Source organism: Physeter macrocephalus, chromosome 2 (genome assembly GCF_002837175.3).
Source record: "Physeter macrocephalus isolate SW-GA chromosome 2, ASM283717v5, whole genome shotgun sequence".
NCBI classification, from domain to species: Eukaryota; Metazoa; Chordata; class Mammalia; order Artiodactyla; family Physeteridae; genus Physeter; species Physeter macrocephalus.
Genome location: NC_041215.1, coordinates 74,456,133 through 74,478,615, shown reverse-complemented (window position 1 = coordinate 74,478,615; position 22,483 = coordinate 74,456,133). Strand labels below are relative to the sequence as shown.

At 37.4% G+C, this 22,483-nt stretch overlaps 1 protein-coding gene across 4 annotated transcripts in view; it reads right to left on the bottom strand.

The window, feature by feature from the left end:
- The window catches only part of CERS6 (ceramide synthase 6), a 360,958-nt gene that overhangs the window by 156,657 nt on the left and 181,818 nt on the right, over positions 1 to 22,483 (bottom strand). For all 4 annotated transcript variants that reach the window (XM_024122237.2, XM_024122236.2, XM_028478753.2 and 1 more), the window contains one exon: positions 4,338 to 4,395. In XM_024122237.2, coding sequence (XP_023978005.2) covers positions 4,338 to 4,395 — 58 coding nt within the window. The remainder of the gene's footprint in view (positions 1 to 4,337; positions 4,396 to 22,483) is intronic.

The following is a 22,483-nucleotide window of genomic DNA, read 5'->3' as shown; positions in this document are numbered from 1 at the left end:
GCTGAGCCTGCGCGTCCGGAGCCTGTGCTCCGCAACGGGAGAGGCCGCAACAGTGAGAGGCCCGCGTACCGCAAAAAAATAAATAAATAAATAAATAAATATTTCCTACTAACCCAACAATGACTTTACTTAATAGTTCAGTGACATGTCTGTAAGGTCAATGCCTTCTAGGGTCTACTTCTATCATCAGAGTTAACTGCTGTCTGTAAAGGGGGCTCGGAGCTGAGAAAGCAAAGACGACATATATGTACACCTGTTAGCCCCTCACCATAAATGAGGCACATCCTCTTATCTGTCATCATGAAACTACAGAAAACATTTTGTTGATTTCATATAAATGACACACAAACATGCTTTCTTTACAGGGTGTCTGAAAATATGAGGCCACTTATTTCATCCTTTATTACAGAACTATTCATAGCGTGACCACATAACTTATCACCCAAACTGGATCAGTACAAGAGGGAGGTAAGTGGCCAGGACCCTGAGACAACTCATATGTGAAGTCAGCCTGTGTCTTGCTCCAAAGATACATTCACACATCAACTACAGGAATGATGACATAATGGAGGGGAAATCAACACACAGTAAATAAAATGATAAAAAGGCAAGGCAGAAATAGAGACAAAGATGTAGAGAACAAATGTATGGACACCAAGGGGGGAAAACGGGGTGGTGGGGTGGTGTGATGAATTGGGAGATTGGGATTGACATGTATACGCTAATATGTATAAAATAGACAACTAATAAGAACCTGCTGTATTAAAAAATAATAAAATAAAATTTTTAAAAAGGACAATAGATAAATATTTCTCTATGCTTCTAGATACATTGCATATGAAAACCATTTCTATGTGGCGTAAGGTCTTATTCCATGATGTATCCTTTCTTCAGAAAAGCTGGAATATTTTAAAAATTAAGCACACATGGCAACCATGAGAATGCACCTGTTAGATCTTGGACTGGTGGGAGTGTGGCTGACTCAGGGCCCCACTGCTGTGCAGTAAAATCCACAGCAGTATTTGCATGAAGGCCCTGCTGCCCACAGGCTGCTGGCAGCCTATGACTGAGCACAACAGGAATACTACAGCAAGCCCATTTCTGGGAGACACAGGTCTCCTTTGATGATCAACTGTGGCTCCAGGACTGCCCAGTGGCCTGACTGAATTTTTCTTAGAAAGGCACAGCAAGCAGTCTTAGAGGCTCACCCACACTTTCCTTCTTTCCCTCTCTCCCGCACACATGGTCAGACATACATTGTGGTCTGAAGGCTCTTCCAGCCTCTCGGCCAACTCCCTCCCCATTTTCTCTTATAGACACTTCCCCTAATCAATTTCTTACACATTTAATCTCTTCTTGGTGTCTGTTTCTCAGAGGGCTCAGACTAAGACAGCACAAGTGTGTACTGACATAAACCTAGTTTATAAGTATTTAAAAACTCTCAACTGCCTTATTTCTCAATACAAAGAATATTTTTAAACTGAGGGCACTTAAATCGGTCATATATATACACTGAAAATCTACGATGACTTGGTAACCCCAGGAAAATATATATGTTCTCCCCACAGGATTAAGCCAATTCAAATTGGAAAGGTTAACAGCGTTTAATAAAATTTAAGTATTCAGCCTGAATGCATTTGAATATGGCAGAGAAAACTCAAGCTATTCTTATACTAGAGATTGATAGCTCATAGCCTGATCTATAAAATGAGGTATTTAGATGATAGGCATGATAACTTTTACATCTAAAATTCTATGGTTTTCAAAAATTTTTATTAATTGATTTGTTTTTTATTTTTTAAGATTCTCTATCATGGGTGCATGGTACTTTGCATTTGGTAAATATGTCTTTAATGGGAGCATAGAATTTCAGGGTAGAAAGGGTACTTAAGGTTACTTAATACACCCTAGATGAGACATATCAGATTCATTTGACCTAAAAGCAGAAGAAAATTGGACAGTGCAAGTTGCCTAGGTATTTTTCTAACAGCACATGTAATGATCCACATTTTGGATGCTGGGAATAAGAAGCAGCTGTGGCCTTTCATATTTTAAAATTGGTCCACTACCCTGCTATTTTATTTTAAAACATTTAGGGTATTGTGAAAATTGGAATTACCTTGTTTTGACTATTTCTGGTGCTGCCTTCATAATAATTTCTTTTCCTTTTGGTTAGATGGGCAAACATATTGTCCATTCCAACAAGTTAACAGAAATATATTTTAAATATCCATTAAAGTAAGTATTTAAAGTTCTAAACAGAAACAACGACTACATTAGGTTAAGTTTGCTAACTTAACTAAAGGAAGTCATGAGGTTAAGGTGGGCTGGTAAAGTGGGGAAAGTACTAGAATAAGAGATAGCAGTGTGCGTTTCACTTGAGATTCAGCCCTTTCATAAACTCACTGTATGACCTGTGGAATGCCATCTACCCTCTCTGGACTTCTGCTTCCTCAGCTGTGAAATGAAAGAGCTGGACAAGATAGCTTATGAAGTCCTTCACAGTTAGCTCATATGGAGTCTATGTACACTTTTCTATCTCGCAGTATGACTAAACACTAAACTGTACAGCTCATCCAAAACTGAGTGCTTCTTAGTATCAAAGAAAGAAACCCCCAATACAAATTAATCCAACAAGAAGAACAACATCTATTTCTCCTTTCATTTTAAAGCATTTGTTATATCTAGAGGCAGCTGAAAGGAAACTGTTATAGTTTAAGGAACAACAATTTCCAGGCAAACATTCTATTGACAAGCCCTTTTACTGCCTTCTACAGAGCCACTGAGGACTAGGAGATGAAAACTACTCTCGTTCCATTCAGTCTGTGTAGGGACAGAATGAAGCAGAGCTAAGTGTCAAAGCGTTTCCTGTTCTGATGACAGATGGCCAGGCTTGCTGAATGAGAGCTTTTAAAAGAGACCACATCCTGCAGATCTAGGGAAAAGGGCAAAAAAGTGCTCCTGGATCTCACCATCTCTCCTTGCTCACCATCAAAGCCCTTCACCAACAGAACCCTATGTGAATTCCAAACCGTGACCTCAGTTAGCAACTCGACATTCCCATGAAGCCCAGCTCTCCCATGTCAGCTGAAATTCCATCCAAAGCTATTTCCTCTTCCAAGGTAGTCAAGTTGGAAGCATAAAAGCTCCACAGCCATTCTTTCTATTTTTTCCCCTAGATACATAAATCTGAAAACTAGAACAGTAGGGTTCCAAAATAAGCACTTCCCACCACATTAATTTACCCCAGTTGAGAATGTCTTCATACTTAGAAATTTTACAGAGTGAAGTTCATTCTTTTAAATCTATTCAAGTGACCTCTGGGCCATGTAGTCTTATTAAGTGAAAAATAAGTGCAGTTACTAAAGGAAAAGACAACAAGTAAAAATAATTATTTCCTCTAGGAAAATATGATATTGGGAAACAGCTATTATTTATAATAGAATTTGCCACGGGCAGACAATATCTTACAACTCAGACTTGAAAAATGAAAATGTATTTGCAATTTTCATATCAACATTTACATGAGAATGTACTAGTAAGGCATGCCACTTGGCCCAATGCCCCAGTTAAAAAATTTTTTTTTGCTAAATAAAGATAACACTGACATCACTTTAAAGGGTAATACCATAAAACGTTTTTAAAAATAATTTCCCATTTTCTGCCAACTCACTATTGCATGACTGTGAGAACGTCTTTGTGAGACTTGAAGTTAAGCAGCCTAACTTGTTAGTAGTGCCATTAAGCACTGAAATCAAGAAGAAAAAGACTATGACGGCCTCAAAGAATTGCTTTCATAGGTAAAGGTGCCTTTGTTCATGCAGAAGAGCAAAATAGCAGCCAGGGAACACAGTCTATAAAAGGAATTGAATTTTCCACTGGCAGTTGGTGTTACCCTGTTGGTAGCTTTGCAAGACACTAAACTCTAATTTCTACTGATAAAGGCTACAGTGATAACACAAAATGCCACAAGTGATTTTTTCAAGTTGTGTGATGTGTGATGTGGAAACTCTAAATTCTTTCCAAGCCTGAGATGGATTTTATAAGATTCTAATGCCCATAGGTAGCAAAAAACCAACTAGAGTGGTCAATGGACTTAGTAACATCTATCACTGGAAAAACAAATTATTTTCAAAAGTATTTTCAGCAGATGCCTGAAAGTTGTTTACTACAAAGAATAAACCGCCAATATTTTTATAAATCAAAGAAAAATGTACAAATAATTCTTAGCAAGTGTGTTATGATTGTTTAAAATTCTACTACTGCCACAACGTAAAAAATGAGACAGAGGCTTACAGTTACATAAGAATTACATAAAGTAACTTGACAGAGCCTACCTTTTTCAGGAACCGGACTCCATAGGTAAATATATAAAGGCCAAATGAAAATTTCCACCTGTGGAAAGTTTAAAAAAAATTCTATGATATTCAATTTAAATATTTCACAGCACATTCTGAAATACGTGAGTGAAAAAAGTCCGTTAAATGACCCCCCGCTACACACACCTCTGCCCCAACCAGGGATTAAACTTAATGAGCGATTTCAGTTCTGGCTAAACACATACACTTATGTGCACGGCATACTGCAAATATTTTAAATATTAATAATTATATTCATAACAAATTTTGTTTCACTCAGTTATTATATTTGCCCATTTGCTCATCTTCTCTTCTACCAACAAGTGAATTTCCTCTTGTTCATCGCTCATGAACGAATAGATTTTACAAATATGAAGGTATATAAGATAGTTCTGAATTCTTTGCCTGTTTCAGATATTAAGTAAATGACTTAACTTTTGTTCATATTTGTTTTAAAAATAAAAGGTATAGGGCTTCCCTGGTGGCGCAGTGGTTGAGAGTCCGCCTGCCGATGCAAGGGACGCGGGTTCGTGCCCTGGTCCAGGAAGACCCCACATGCCGCGGAGCGGCTGGGCCCGTGAGCCATGGCTGCTGAGCCTGTGCGTCCAGAGCCTGTGCTCCGCAACGGGAGAGGCCACAACAGTGAGAGGCCCGCGTACCGCAAAAAAAAAAAAAAAAAGGTATAATATTTTTAAATCAGGTAACGTATTTTTCCTTCATCTTTTAACAAATTTTTATTGGCATCTTTCTGGATATTGCTAAGGGAACCCATTTGGAATCCAAATCATTCATCTGATGTGCAACTGTTAACAACAACCTTATACCATCCCAAACTGTATGTCTAGCTGTTAGACATTCACTTTTTTAATGAGGAAAAAATTTTAAGCTCTCTTTCAATGGCAAATGAATTGAATGTTTAAGTCTTTTAAAATACAAGACTTTATATAAAGACTTTATATAACTTATATACATAGTGTGTGTATATATACGGTTACTACGAAAGAAACTCTTACCCTGGTACTCAATTCCTGATTTTACTTCTTATATTTTCTGAGTGTGAATAGCTGTGCCTTTAAAAACTGATTGATTTCACTAAATAGCATTCCTGAGGTCATGCTGTTCATGGTACCTTGGGTTACAAGTTGTAAATGAACACAAAGGAGAAAGTGACTAGTCAACTTTAATTTGTCAGGAGGCAAATTGCTTTTTGTGTTTGCAAGCCATGTAAAATTTTCAAATAAGATTTTCTTATATTCTTTTTCAGATTCTTTTCCCTTATAGGTTATTACAAAATATTGATTATAGCTCCCTGTGCTATACAGTAGGTTATATTTATATATATTTATTGGTTATCTATTTTATATATAGTAGTATATATATGTTAATCCCATACTCCTAATTTATCCTCCCCCCCTTCCCCTTTGGTGACCATAACAAATAAGATTTTTTTGAAAAGTTTATTTTAGGAGATGATTCAGGTTACAGACAAAATTTTCTGGAAGAGATGACAGCTCTTTTGAAGTAAGAACTATGGTAGGGGGCCTCAGAAAGCTGAATAAGATCCAATGGTAGACACAAGTGTCCCTGAGTTTTATTCCTGGACCGACTGACTCTTCAAACATGCTGGAATTCATGTCAGAACTAACACTGAGAGAAGAGCTTTGAGCTTCAGGGTTGAAAATCATCAACTAATCATCCATAAAGCCTGAATTCAGGAAGGAACAAAAAGCAACGATTCTAAAACCTCTTACAAAAGCCCTCTCGTAAGGAAGGGCAGTTCATATACTGCAGTATCAAAGTCAAGGACTTAATTTTAACCCCATCTCCATTATCAATTTTTGGTGGTTATGGGTGAAAGTATCTGTGTGCTTCCTTCTGTTGGGATGTACAAATTCTAAATCAGAAGTTAAGACCAGGGATGGCTCCAAGGGTGTGTAACTTGTGCAGTTACACAGGGTTCCATGCTTGGTTTAATGTTTTGCTGTCACTATCTCAAAATTCTTAATAATTGTTGAACAACGGGCCCCATATTTTATTTTGCATTGGGCCCTGCAAATTATATAGCTGGTTCTGGTCGAGATACATAGATTTTCCTAACTTTGAGCAAATCTACTAATATCCCTCGACCTCAGTTCTATCGCTATAATAGGAGAGCGGGTTTATATTATACTGTTTTTGATATTTACACTATTTTGATATATTGATGGCCTAAGGATTTGGTGGAACAAGTAATCTCCACTTCTCTCGAGCCCCTCCCACTCCTGATTGTATTAAACCAACCTACTTCCCGCATTTGCAAGTCCTTTTTCTGGCCCCTGAAGACAACTGAATTTGCAACTCCTAGATTAAATGATTTATAACAGCTGTTTCAGCTCTAAGACACAGATCAGGCAGTTTTTATGGATAACAAAAAACTTTATGGAAGTCACTGAAATCCCTACAATCATTCATGTAACTATATTTTCTTTCATAAGATAACCCTGCTTTCATAAGACATAGGTTGTATTACAGGAACATGAATGCCTCCATCATTTGAATAAAAACCTGTGATAAATATCTATAAGGCAGACTTTATTTCCACAAAATATCTACAGAAGCAAAATTTTCAAGCATTTTGCCACATTCGGAAAGTCCATTTTTTATTTGTGTAGTTTCATGTAAGTTACAGTTTTAAATGGTGTCTAGCTACCAGCCCCTGATACAGCCTCTCTCAACCTCCCACTAAAATATCTATGAAAAGAAAGGTAAATAAAGGTGCATGCAACCACAAAAAAGGAAGAAATGACCTTCAACCTACTGCAAGAATCAGAGAATTTTACAGCAGAAAAAAAGAATAAAATTAGATTTTAAAAAGGTAATTAGAGGCAACAAGAAACAAGCTATGGGTCTTAAAAAAGGAAGTAGGAAAATCTTAGTATATCTTCCTGTCTCCACTTTCTGCCATTTGTACAGAAATGCAAACATCTGCCAGTCAGAAAACTAGACAGCTCTCTGTCATGAATGATACTTTTTGAGGCAGCGGGAGAATCCCCCCACCCCATCAATTAGTGACTGTTCAAAAGATGAGTGAGAAAAAAAGGAAGTACTTAGCATCCTGGGAGTTTCAGTTACAGAAAAGATGACTAAGGGAAAAGATGATCCATGGTGGTGTTACATTCTGGAGGTTGGAGTTCTTTAAATCCATATAAATGACAGAGAACAAGAAACGGAGATAGCTGCTCCACATGAGATTCTTCTGGTCCACTGAAAGTGGGCCAAGGCCTACAAACATCAACCTGCTACAAGGGCAGAGGTCTAAAAGTGGACCTTTACCAGCAAAAAAGAGGACAGAGAGTGGGGTCAAGGTCAATCCATACATCTTCTCTATGAGCAGGTCTAGATGGATATTTCCAAATTCAGGAATGAAAAAACATCTAAATGTCAATGCAGGTCTACTAGGAAGTACTGCATAAATACAGAAAGAAAAGAGCATGCTAAAGATCAAAAGAAAGAATCATCTCCTAAAACTAACTCCCTAGAGGAAGGGATGTAATTTTCATGGAAGTATTTGGTGCTGTTAAGGTATGTCCGCTAAAAAAATACATCCCCTAAAAACAGAAGTAGAAAGCCATAAATTAGTAAAAGACTACTGGGTAAGATAAAAAGAGATTATAAGTGAAAAAAAGAAGCAATACAAGGACTGTAAAAAATGAAGTGACAGAATATTATCCACATGAGGGGGAGAGGGGAGAACAATGTAGACACAACCTGCTTAAAATTAAAACATTGATGTAGAGGATGAACACCCCCATAGGGCTGGAGAAAAGAACCAATAAATGAAAGAAGACCCAAGATCTGGAGGACCAGAAAAACTAAGTCTAATTATAGGTGCTTCTGAGAAAACACAAGTGACAGACTTAAACAGAAGTAATAATCAAAACACACAACTGAAAAAGAAAAAACTGACTGAAAAGAAGAAATAAGGACTAAATTGTATCCCAAACAATATCAATTCAAAGCCACATTCTGACGAATTTTTTTTAAATTTTCTTAATTTTTTAACATCTTTATTGGAGTATAATTGCTTTACATTGTTGTGTTAGTTTCTGCCGTATAACAAAGTGAATCAGCTATACATATACATATATACCCATATCCCCTCCCTCTTGCATCTCCCTCCCACCCTCCCTATCCCACCCCTCTAGGTGGTCATAAAGCACCGAGCTTATCTCCCTGTGCTATGCAGCTACTTCCACTAGCTATCTATTTTACATTTGGTAGTGTATATATGTCTCACAGATTTTGAATCTTAGGGATAAAAAGAAATCCTTCAATATCCATGCATGAAAACAAAAACAAGTCAACATACAAATCAAATGAAATACGTCACCATCAAAGGAACAAATGTCCAGTGGTCTTAAATTCTCCTCTGCATCACTAAATTTACAGAAGAGAGAGAAGGTTCCATCAAAGAAAGCTACTGCTAACCAAACTGCCTTTCATTTGTAAAGAAATATGAAAAATATTCTCACATATTCAAAAGCTCTGAAAATACATTACTCCTTAACTATTACTAAAAAATTACTTTGGTCAATTCTAACCCACCGAGATACAAATAAAAATTAAGAATTCAAAAAGTATAATTTTCAAATAAAAGGGCTATTGTTAACAACATAACTAGTTGCCCTAAATTTCACTGCCCAATTAAATGCTCTTGTTCTTAAGGGGCAATTTAATACAAAATATTTAACAACAATAATCGAGGGATGAATTCTCAGATTATATTAATGGAAGCAGGGATTGGAGAAGGGAAGCATTAAATTTATTCTTACAGAGAAATTTTAAAAGACACCGTTGTCATTAAAGAAGATGTGGTACAGATATGCAATGGAATATTACTCAGCCATAAAAAGGAACGAAATTGGGTCATTTGTAGAGACGTGGATGAATCTAGAGACTGTCATACAGAGTGAAGTAAGTCAGAAAGAGAAAAACAAATATCGGATATTAACACATATATGTGGAACCTAGAAAAATGGACACCATTGTCATGCTAAGAGAAATATAGTTAAAGAATGTTTCTTTAAAAACTTAAAGATGATGCCTGGTTAAAGATGGCAATGTGAATGCATGAATTTACCTGTGTGCCTTTATGAATGTAGCATTAAACAGGTAGAAGAGGAATTTTGTTAAGGAAAGCATAAACTCAAAAGTACACAGAAAACAGGAGTGAGGACAACCACCCCATTTTAGAGCCTGGTTGCAGAACCAGGAGCTGGGTCCCAAACTGTGGGTGGAGAATACTCAGAATCACCAGAGAATCCCAGAAAGATTCCAGACGAGGAAGCAACTCTGCTAAGAAACTCTATTGGGAAGAGAGGCCTTAGGGGTTAGCTTGCCCAAGTGCACACTGCTGCTAAGTGGCAAAACCAGGACACAAACCTAGTGCAGCACTGACTCGAAAGCCCCCTCTCAAATTCCTGAGAATTCGCGTGCATTTCTCTGCCTAGATGTGTTCCACTACATCTATTTGGACATGGAAATCTTTTATACCCATCAAGCCTGAAAATTAGAATGGAAAGCTAGTAAAAACTACCACCCACTGAATCTGGTTTATTGTCCTTATGCAACAAGGCTGAAAGGGCTCTTTGTTAAAATCAAGACTAATAAAATGTGCCATAAAAGCAGGGAAGCAGAGCGTTGAGGTCTTGTGTCTTACTGCCAGGTGTCACCCACATGGCACAGGGGTCCTAATCTATAGAGGAGACAGAATCAGAGAAAGACAGCCAGAGCAGCCCCCTGAGCGCAACTCAGCACACCATCCTAGAGAGAGGAAGGTAGCACATGGGCCATTTTCTTTACAACATTTCTGGAGTGCTTGCTCTGTGCTAGCAGCTGTTCTAAGCACTTTACAAGTAGAAAGTCATTTAGTGAAACTATTCCACACAACAAGGTAGGTCCTATTACCATCACCCCTAGTTTTTTTCAGATGAGGAAACAAGCACAGTGCGGTTTAATGACTTGCCCGAAGGTCACACAGCTAGTGAGGGAGAGCACGGAGACTACGGACCAGGCAGCATGGCTTCAACATCCCAGCTCTTAAGCATTAGGCTCTGCTGCCTCTTCCTGATTTTATACTTCTGAAAACTGAAGACAGTGTATTCAGCTGAAATGGTGTTTCTGACCAAGGGGCCATTCATGGACACCACATACCAGGGCACTTAAACAATACTGAGCTTGTCCACTAAAGTCACCAGTTATTATCCAGGCGCCCTTCTCCACCTTATCCACTCATCCTGTCCATGTACTGCAACACTATCCCTCCTTTGGGATTTGTGTCAAATGCTGGTTACACCAAAAAGCCACCTTTTCTGAATGTTGCAACACTGAAAGCATTGTAATTCTCTGACGGTGTGTTTCTTACCTCGTTACCTTGTCTTTGATTACAGCCACAAACCTCTGACTTGCTTGTGAGTTCCAAGTGGGTACGACTGAATCTTATCTTTGTGTTTCTGACAGCAAACAGACTGACGAGAAATAGCTCCTAAATTGACATCTGAATTTTTATTAACGGTGTGAGTACTCCCCTTGACTTCTCTACTTTTAGCTTTAGTTTAACCAAAATTGTCCTTAATCAAATAATTTTATCAACTATTTCCATAAACTGTGCAAAATATATATAGGAAAGGGAAAAGACATGCCAAATGCTGCTAACAATTTTTTACATGACCCAAAACAGTAGGAATTTGGAATCAAAGAAAGTCAACTCTGGAATGGTCTAAATAATAAAAAAAAATACTGTATTGAGTGAAAAACTAGGATACCTTGTTAGGACACACAAAAAATAGCATACAGTTCCTTTGATTCTGATTGAATTGATTAATTTTGAGACATTTCCATTTTAGCTGTTCCATAATCTAAGGTAAGAAAAAAATCATTGCTTATCAAATACATAAAGAAGAGTGAAGTAGGGCTTATATCTGTTTTTTCATAAAATTTAATATTTAATATAAACATGCCACTATATCTTGCAAATTATTACAAACAAAGTGAAACTATGGAGTTTGATAAATGAGAATATATTTTGAAATAAATTAGTATAAACTTTGTATATTGATACAGTCATCCCTCAGTATCCATGGGGCATTGATTCCAAATATCAGTATCAAATAACAAAATCCAAGGATGTTAAAACCCCTTATATAAAATGGTATAGTATTTGCATACAACCTATACACATTCTCCTGTATACTTTAAATCATTTCTAGAATACCTCATACAATGTAAATGCTATGTAAATAGTTGCTAGTACGTGGCAAATTCAAATTTTGCTTTTTGAAACTTTCTGGAGTTTTTTTTTCCCAAATATTTTCAATCCCTGGTTGGTTGAATTTGTGGAAGTAGAACCCACAAATACAGAGGGCCAACAGTACTTTAAAATACATTAATCTATCCTCTTACCTCTAAGTACAAAAAGATTAAATTCCTATTTTTCTACAAAAACTCAAAGCTGATGACTTTCATAAAGTATGAACAAAGAGACAGTATAAACATATTACACTCATATTACGCTCGTATTTCATCACTTCTCCAGTCAAGTACAACAGGACTTATGAAAACCCTTCAAAGGGGTTTCTGTATTATATCGGACACATTCACTTCCACAAAGTTTTGAAGTGAAGTAATTGTGGCTTCAAACTTAATAGCAATAGTCACCTTTATGAAGTGAACAGTACTTCTACTTACTAGGCTCTCTTTGAGGATCACCTATGTATTTTTATTAAGACAGTAATAGCTGGCATTTCTTGAGTACTTATTTTATGCCTGGTACCATCATAAGAGTTTTGTATGTAATAACTTATTTGCATCTTATGAGAACCCTATGGGGTAGATGCTACTATCATTCCCATCTTACAGACACAGAGAAACTATTCAGGTCACTTGCTGAAAAACACAGTTAGCAAGTAATGAATTTGGGGATTCAAATCCAGGCAATCTGATTCCAGAGACCACATTGCTCTCTACTAAATATCGCCTCTTTATTTTAACACAAAAGTTAAAATAGAAGGTTTTTTGTTTTTTTTTGTTTTTTTTTTTTTGCCAAGAACATTCTCTATAGCTCTTTCTCCTATCACATTAGGCAAAATCAGTGGAGTTACTCTGACAGCTGCAGCCTCCACTTTCAAGCTCCTTTTCGATACTAAGGCAGGAGGACAAGTAAGACTCTCTCTGTTGTCTTCTCTTCCTTTCTCCACAAATGTAAAGCACATACTCAAGGTGAAATGATTTGGCTACAGTCCTAGTTAGAGCTGGTGTAATGAGTGAATGCTGCATATCCTAGTAGGACAATAGCTCACCGAGGGCAAGGATTTGGTCTTATGGGTGTTTTATTGTAACATCAGTATATTTCTGTATATATAAATCAGAGTTATCCATGTCCCATTTTTTATGTGTTCGAACACGAGCTTTTCTTAACAGTCTTGTTCTACCAAACAGCCTTGTTCTTCAGTGATCCCTGGGAGTCCATCCACACCCTTGTTCTACCGATGAAAACATCAGGTTCAAAGAAATGTGTAACTTCTCTACATTCCCAGGTAACTTGGTGAAAGAAAAGAGGTCTCCCCAGTTTTCACACCAGGTCTCCTTTGTTCACATCTTGTGTCCCTATGGCCTTAAAGTCAAGACTAGAAACAGACAATGACACCATAAGTTTCAGAAAATACTCGGAAGACACCTGATACACTGCCAGTTCTCTAAGGAGGTAGTGTAATGTCCATTAGTGCACAGACATCACATTTCACAAATTAAGCCAACACCTAAATTTTTTTTTACAAAGCCACAGGTGTCAGACTTCTATTTGTTTGTTTGCATGGTTGGTGGGTTGGCCGGACTCTTGGTTTGTAGAACAAAATAAGGCCCCTCAATTATATTTTGCATTTAATAAGTCTAACAAAGCTATCGGGCATCATTGAATCATGTTAATGATGCAGACACATATTTCTTTCTTGTTCCACAGGCTTTTAGCCAAAATACCTCCCCCAAAAGATGAGTTTTCTTTACACTTAGAACACGGTATTTTGAAATTAAGATAGACCCAAAGTCTTAGTTAAATAACTGGTAGGTTTCAACTGAGAACATTTTTTTAAAGAGGTAATGAATTTTAAGTCAGTATTCTCCTTTTCAAGCTGTTACTGGGACACTAATTATATTACTTGAGTACAATAGAGATGTTCATCAACTAGGGAGAAAGTAAATTGACTTTAGTTTGAAAAACATCCCATATAGCTTAAAGAATGAAACAAAGGTGAGATTAAAGATTCCTTTTTTGGAAACTCTGGTATATAATGTAAATTCCCAGGATAGCCTTCAAACTTTCATTAGTTTAGGAATCCAAAGAAAAACTCTAGCTAGGGGAAAAGATGTGACTCATCCCATGGACTGATTATGCAGACCTGAATTTTTGCCATAAAGCAAACATTTCCTGAAATTATTTCTATCTCATCAATAATTAACTCTGTGACTCCAAATCGTTTTCCTCATTTGCTCAGCTGTTTCTCTGTTTGAGAAGCAACAGTCTTATCAATGCAATCACTGAGGTTGGAGGTAAGTCAAACCTATTCACTTCATTTTCAGGGCAAAGGTGAACTTAATTTGAGCAGAACTGTCTTCACTAAATCACTGATTCAAAGAACAGGTTAAGCACTTACGTAAGTTTGGTAATATGCAAAATAACGCTATATCTTTCATGAATGTATATACTTATATACATGCACACACATATAATATAGCATAAAAATAAAGAAGGAAATATAAACACCAAATTCAGGATAGAGATTGCCTCTGGAGGGTAGAGTAGACAGAGAAGGGGTATACAGGGAGCCTCAGCTGCTTCTGTAATATTTTAACCCTTTAAAACAGGATTGGATAGAGCTCAGAGGGTCTTTGTTATATCAGTCTCTGTATTTAAAAATACTTCATTATAAAAAAAAAGTAACATGAATAAGAATTATGTTCAGTAAAAACATATAAAATGACTGTCTTTTTCTTTTCTCACACCTAGAAACTATGAATGGCTTGTTCTTTATGCACCATCAGCCCAAGCATCCTTTTCTAAGCATTATAACTAATTTTACTCTTTTCCTGTCATTATATTCATGCTTTTAGGGCTAAAATTGCCATTGGAAATGTTTCAGGTATTGTCTGCATTTATGCTGACTTCTAAATCTACTGTGCTCCATTTCTTAGATTTAACTATGATTTAGATATTGGTGCTTTTTTTTTAACGCTTTGTCTATCAGCAGTCAAATTTTACTGATCCTCTCTTCAGTTCTCTATTGAGGTCTATTCTTTTATCTCCAGGTTGACTTCCCTTGTCAAGTGCCCAGCAAGGTGGAACTCAGCATCGCTGGCATTTGTCCCTTCCCATGAGTCTTTCCAACACCAGTCCCAGGCCTCTACACTCTACTCAAAACACATCTGCCAAAAACCAGTCTCCACAAATTACACTTCTGTTAGGTCATTCTGCCTATAAAATATTTCTCCTTACTCCTATAATTTCCCTGAATACAGACTAACCATATAATTGTGAGCTTAAAGTCCATTCATTTATAATCAAGTTTGAAAGGCCATGATTTGTGGAAATCAGAAAAAGATAAATGAGCATTTTCCAGCTAACACTTGTCTAGGATAAGGATAAAGGAAGGAATAAAACCGAGACTGCTCTCCTGTTGCCAAAAATAAAATTAGTCAATACGACTTTGGAACATGCACTTGCAAATGTCACAATTCTTAAGCATGTGGGTGAGGCAAAAGCAGCCGAATATTTATTACCATCTAGCGTCAAACTAATGTCATGTGCTCCTTGAACATCAAGTGCTTTCATAGTCTCTATGTAATTTTTTTTCTTTTCTGAAAGCAGACTGAAGACAAGGAGTCATTTGTTCAGATGCTGTGATTGCATAGGAAAGAAGCAAATGGGAACTAATGGCACTTCAGTTTGCAAAAGGTACATACTTTTGAATTTAAGAAAGAAATTAATTTGCCCCTCTCTACTGCCCTGTTTGGTGTCAACTTTCTGCTGCGGGCTCTCCTGCACATGTCATAACTGGACGAGAGACTAAGTAGCAGACTGTTCACAGGGATCGGGGTGGAGACCCTCCTTACCCTTAAATCCTGCCTACAACTCTAGTATAAAATTTCTTTCATTTCCTCATCTGAAAATGGGGATAAAAATACCTATTTTTTAGGGCTGTTAGAATTTAATGAGAAGTGAAAGAAAAAATTAAAATACAGAGAGAGATGCTCAGGAATGGATCCTAGGATGGTAACTTGGCTCATTCTTAATTCATTTGCCCTGACACACCAGTCTCACCATGCAAACATTAAATATCATAAATCATGTCTCACCTCCTGGAGTTTTTTTTTTTTCATCTTTTTTCCACCCACACCCACACCTCTCATCCCCCAGCTCCTTCAGCCTGTTCGCCACCACACTCTCCACCTGGATTGGACTTTAAGTTGTCCACATGTGTACATGAAGATGTTTATGTATGTGTATATGTATGTACACACATAGATACATATTTATGTAAATATAGGTATATGTATGTGTATATACACACATATCTATGTATGTGTATATGTATGTACATACAAAAGTTAAATCCAAGAATGTCAAGGATCTTCCAATCAGAAACAAATACAGGTATGTAGGCTTCTGACCTAGTAGCCTCTACTTGGGAGGATGATGTTCTTGCTCCTTCCTCTATTAGAGAAAGAAACATAATCAGACTAACAATCTGTAACCACTGAGGCATTTTCCAAAAAAGTCAGTCAACCTGTACTCCCGTATAAGAAAATAAGCCATTTCACAAAATTGAACCTAGTTACAACACACACAATGAAATTCTTGGCTTACTAGTTGATGCCATGTGAGTTGTATGCTGATTGAAAGGGTAGTGAGTTGCCCACACACCAGCTATATTCATACTGTGGCACCTCATGTTTTAAATAACCTGAACCCTCCTTTCACTATGAGCATTGGAAGATAGCGGCACTACTTCAAAGTAGCATCATGCTACCAAAAACTGTTAGCATTCATAAATGAATTTGGTAAAGCTGCAGGATATGAAATCAAGGTACAGAAATCTGTGACATTTCTATACACTAATAAACTATGAGCAAGAGAAATTAAGAAAATAATCTCATTTACAATTGCATCAAAAAGAATAAAATACCTAGAAATAAATTTAACCAAGGATGTGAAAGATCTGTACACTGAAAACTGTAAGACACTCATGAAAGAAACTGAAGAAGACACACACAAAAAAGGAAAACTATTCCAGGCTCATCAATTGGAAGAATTAATAGTTAAAATGTCCATACTACCCAAAGCAACCTACGGATTCAATACAATCCCTACCAAAATGCCAAGGGCATATTTCACAAAACTAGAACAAATAAATCTAAAATTTGTATGGAACTACAAAAGATCCTGAATGGCCAAAACAATCTTGAGAAAGAATAACAAAGCTGGAGACAACATGCTCCCTGATTTCAAACTACACTACAAAGCTATAGTAATCAAAACAGTATGGTACTAGCACAAAAATAGACACATAAATCAATGGAACAGAACAGAGAGCCCAGAAATAAACTCACACATATATGGACAACTAATCTACAACAAAGGAGCAAAGGACATAGAATGGAGAAAGGGCAGGCTCTTCAATAAATGGTGCTGAGAAAACTGGACAGCTACATGTAGAAGAATGGAACTAGACCATGATCTTACACCACAAACAAAATTAACTCAAAATGGATTAAAAACGTGAATACAAGACCTGAAACCACAAAATTCCTAGAAGAAAACATAGGTGGTAAACTCACTGACATTGGTCTTAGAGATATTTTTGTGGATCTGACTCCAAAGGCAAGGGAAACAAAAGCAAAAATAATCAAGTGAGACTACATCAAACTAAAAAGCTTCTGCACAGCAAATGAAACCATCATCAAAACAAAAAGGCAACACACTGAATGGGAGAAAATATTTGCAAATCAATATTGAATAAGGGGTTAATTCCAAAATATATAAAGAACTCATATAACTCAACAACAACAACAAAACAACCTGATTAAAAAATGGGGAGAGGATCTGAAGACATTTTCCCAAAGAAGACATACAGATGGCTAACATGTACGTGAAAAGATGCTCAAAGTTATCAGTAATTATCAGGGAAATGCAAATCAAAACCACAATGAGCTATCACCTCCAACCTATTAGAATGGCTATTATCCAAAAGGTAAGAAATAACAAATGTTGACGAGGATATGGAGAAAAGGGAACTCTCATATACTGTCGGCAGGGATGTAAATTGGTGCAGTCACTATGGAAAACAGTATGGAGATTCCTCAAAAAACTAAGAGTACAACTACCATATGACCCAGCTGTTCCACTTCTGGGTATTTATCCAAAGAATAAGAAAACAGTAATTCGAAAAGATATATGCAACCCCATGCTCTTTGCAGCAATATTGACAGTAGCCAAGATACAGAATCAACCTAAGTGTCCATCAATGAATGAATGGATAAATAAAATGTGATACACACACAGGAATATTATGCAGCCATAAAAAAAGAATGAAACTTGTCATTTTTGACAACATGGATGGGTCTTGAGGGCATCATGACAACTGTAACAGACAGAGAGAGACAAATACCATATGATCTCACTTACATGTGGAATCTGAAAAACAAACAAAAGCATGCTCACAGATACAGAGAACGGATCAGTGGTTGCCAGAGGTGGGGGGAGAAATGAGTGAAGGGAGTGAAATGGGCGAAGTGAATCAAAAGGTACAAGCTTCCAGTTATAAAATTAATAAGTCATGAGAATGTAAAGTACAGCATGGCAACTATCGTTAACAACACAGTGTTGCATGTCTGCAGGTTGCTGAGAGGATATCTTAAAAGTTCTCATCGCAAGAAAAAAAAATCCTGTAACTACGTATGGTGACGGATATTACCTTACTGTGGTGATCATTTCACAATGCACATATATAAATACAAATCATTATGTCTGTACACCTGAAACTAATATAGTGTTGTATGTCAATTATAGTTCAATAGAAAATAACTAAAAAATAAACCAGCATCATGATCTCTCGTACTAGCTAGCATTACATGGTATGACATACTGACTGTAAAGCTATACTTAGAAAATAATAAACAGCAAGAAACAAAGGGATAAGCATGAGATTTCCAATCAGGAGACACCGTAATCATCCTCTGATGCTCTCAAAATGACCTTGGGCAAATTCAAGTCTTTTCTGGGGAAGCAATCAGACCTTTAAGGTCTCTTTGAACTCTTACATGTTGAGTCTTAGTCATATTTTGATCCTGCAGTATTTGACAAAATTGGCCATTCTCCTTTGCCTGAAAAGCTGTTGCGTTGCTCTTTTCCTCTTTTGTCCCAACTCTCCAAAGTCAGAATACCCAGGGTTCCATCCTCAGCCTCCTTTTCACTCCATATGCTCCCGCTAGTGAAATCACCCACTCCCTGTATGCTGTGCGATAGCTGCCTCTAACCGGCTTCATAAGGCTGGATACCCAAACACCAGACCTCTCCACCAATACAGGCACCTTGGACTCAAGATTAAACGTTTCTTATCTCTCTCCCAGAAATCCACTCTGTTTCTGACATATCTTTATCAAAGACATTATTATCCACTAAGTTTCCTCTCCTCCTCCTTCAACCTCTATCTCCCATCAGTCAATAAATCTAAAAGTTCTACTTTGGAAATATTCCTTTCATTTATCCTCTTTGCTCTATTCCCTGGTCCAGCACATGTAGTTTTCATCTCTCTTGAAGGGTTGGCTAGCCTTTGCCGAGCTCCACAGACAGATATTTAAGCCAGGATGTCAACTGATTGATTGAATCATGAGAAAAAGAAAAGTCGCACAGTCCAGAAATTTTGCTTTGGCATGAATGAGAATTTCTCTTCCAACAGGCAAACCTACACAGAAATCCAGAGTATCATCAGAAGATTGATTGCAAAACAGAACAAGAAGAGTTGGTGATCTGAAGATGGGCCTAAGGCACTTTCGCCAAAGAGCATGTCTTCCCATTTCAGAAGCCAACACTCCTTTTCCCCGCTGCTTTAATAAGCTCAGCCAACCTGTACCTCAGAACGTCCCATTATAACGTGCCTGCACCCCTGCCCTCTTCTCAGCTGGGTGAAGCTAATCAAATGTTGCCCTAGTCAGGCCTGGAGCCACCTCTTTAAGGGAACTTGACAAATCTCATTTCTAATCCATCATATGTTGATTCCTTTTTTTTTTTTTAACCTTAACCCTAAGTTTGGAAATAATGAACACATACTTGTCTCCATGTACTGCTTACAAATATTATCTCTCAGGTACCAGGGATGCTTTCCATCTTCTGAATAGCCCATTCACCTTTATGCCTCAGCATCTTTGCTCATACCTTTCTCTCCTGGGACTTCTTTTCCTCTTTATCCAGCTCAACTTATCATGACCTTTCTGAAATTTTCCCTGGTCTCCACCCCCCAAGGCAGAAGTGTTTGTCCCCATAATGTACTGTTCTAATATTAATATTTATTATAGTTATCCTTTAAGAGACCAACCACCAGTTGGATTTTCAGTTCTGAATGAAAGATCTGTGCCTTAATTCTGCCCAGGACTAACATTAGGGAGGCTACGTTTGCACTGTCTGGGCTAGAATACTGGATCCATCATTTTCAAACAGTCTTTGTGAGCATGGGTGCTCCCTGTGACTCTATCACCCGGTCTATAAAATGAAGATAGTAACACCTATTCAAAGGGTTTGAGAGAGGATTAAATGAGACAATAGTTGTAATGTGCACAGAGTAGCATTTCAATGCATGGCAAGTGTTCAATAACTTAACTATCTTTACTATTTTTATATAGCATGTATATGACAGATATCCCGTAAATGATTTCTGAATTAAGTTTTATGATTAACTGTATGGGCCAGTGCCAATGGCTAGACATACCACTAAACTACAACATGACTTTAGGACAGACATTTCATATGAGATTTGAAGATACAAAGGTAGAGAGGAGGCCTTCATTCTATTAAAGTTGTTAAGCAGTGGGTCATGTAAATGAGACTCTCTGTTGCTTCTTTATTAAGTTTATGTGTCGGAATTTGGCTGACTTCTTATTTTCCCCTTGTTTGCAGTCTTAAAGTTATTGAATATTTAATGCTACAAAACCACTTGAGATTGCTGCTACACTAAATCTGCATATTGTACAAGTAGCTCTGAAAATGTTAAGAGTAAAATTTAGTAGAGCTGGGAAGTGAAAAGTACAGCAGTGAATTTCCATGGCAATGTGGTGTTATAAATAAAATATGATACATGGAGTAATCGATCACCGAACATGTACAGATGAAGAGAATGAGTTTATGTTTATTCAGGGTTTTTTTTAACCCCTTTGCTTTGAGATATTTTATAGCCACAAAATTATATATCTGAACTTCAAGGTCATCATCTAAAACCTGTAAACCCACAGCCTCTAAACAAGAAGTTGCAAACTTAAATTCTTCGGGGACCAGGCCTGTCAGACAAACAAGGAGATGGTTAGGCTAAGCTCTCAGTACTGGATGAATGGCCACTGGCACTCAGTTTCCATGTTGGCAATGGGACAGGAGCTGCTCAGGTCTGTGGCAATTTCAATACCCTATTGAAATAAGGGTCAGTCAAATGTCAAGAAAAATCCAAACTCAATTGTGGCCAGATTTTTCCCGTTTTTCAGAGAAACCTGGCAATCTGATATGTTACATATTTTATATGAAATCTGATTTTTTAAAATAAATGCTGGCAATTAACTCGATTGAAAAATAAAACACCAAACAGGCCAAACAAAATCCATCTTGAAGGCTGGATTCAACTTGGGGTCACCAGTTCACAACAGTTGCTCTAAGCTTTTTACTTTCATATGTGGCAGAAATGGGTAGGATGTTTTATTTCTAACCCTTACTCTCTAAACTACATGAATAAGCCAGAATGAAACTCTTTGCTTTCCTGAGGCATGGGATTTTTGTGGGTAAAATTTCACCCTCATTCTCTAATGACCTAATGAACTCTTGCTCGGTTCTCAGAAAATGTCCAGCAACCAAAACTGGACAGAAGTCAAATCAAAGAAATTCTATTTGTAATTATGCTCACAAACAGATAGCCATTCATTAAGGAGGATAAATTCAGGAATTATGAAATGCCTAGACATATGGGAGTCTAAATATGAATGGGTCACAGTCCCTCTCTCAAGGAGCTGATAATCTACTAAGCTGTTTCTTGAGGGGCTACAGCTGCAAATCTAAGGAAGCCTTACCTATTTGAGGTCATCATTCACATCCTCTGTCTGCACTCCCAGCTTGGGACAATACCCAGACAGTAATCTTTATTTCAGGATCATCCTGCCCTGGTGTCACTAGGCAAAAATGCCTGAAAAACTCAGTCCTTTCATATCAGATCTGGAAATCTTGTTAAGATGGAGATGGTGTCATACCCTGTCCCTTCTCTCCATGAGCTGAAGAGAGGGACTGGTGAGTAGATGTGCAGTGGGGAACCAGGCAGAAAACCCAAGAAAAAGTTCCACTGGGCCCAATGTCCAAATCCTCAATGTTTCCCCAATGTCCAGATCCCCTGAAGACTTTTGTAGTAACACAGAGCAGGAGAAATGGTCAGGAGATCAGTGGCTCCAACACAAGGGAAAAGGGGGCTTTCATTATGCGTCTGGAAGTCCCTGCCCCATGTTAGTGGAATAATGGAGGAAAAGCTCATGGGGATGCGAGAAGAGAGTGACAGGACCTGTTCTGGTCCCTTTCTGAACCTAAAAAGGAGTTGGGGCTAAAGGATTCTTGACATAATCAAACATTTATTGGAATGAACTATTATATTCTTGTATTTCCTTTCCTTTTCAAATAAAAAGGTTAGTAAAGGTATATTAATGTTCACACTTGGAGAAACAACAATAAAAATAATTATTACAAAAATGTTTATCACACTGTCAAAGTTTTGATCATAGACGTTTTTAAGTCTGAAAAGGTATAATGAAAGGAGGAAGGGCAAAAGGGGAATGGGCAGGTGGGGATGCAGGGAGGC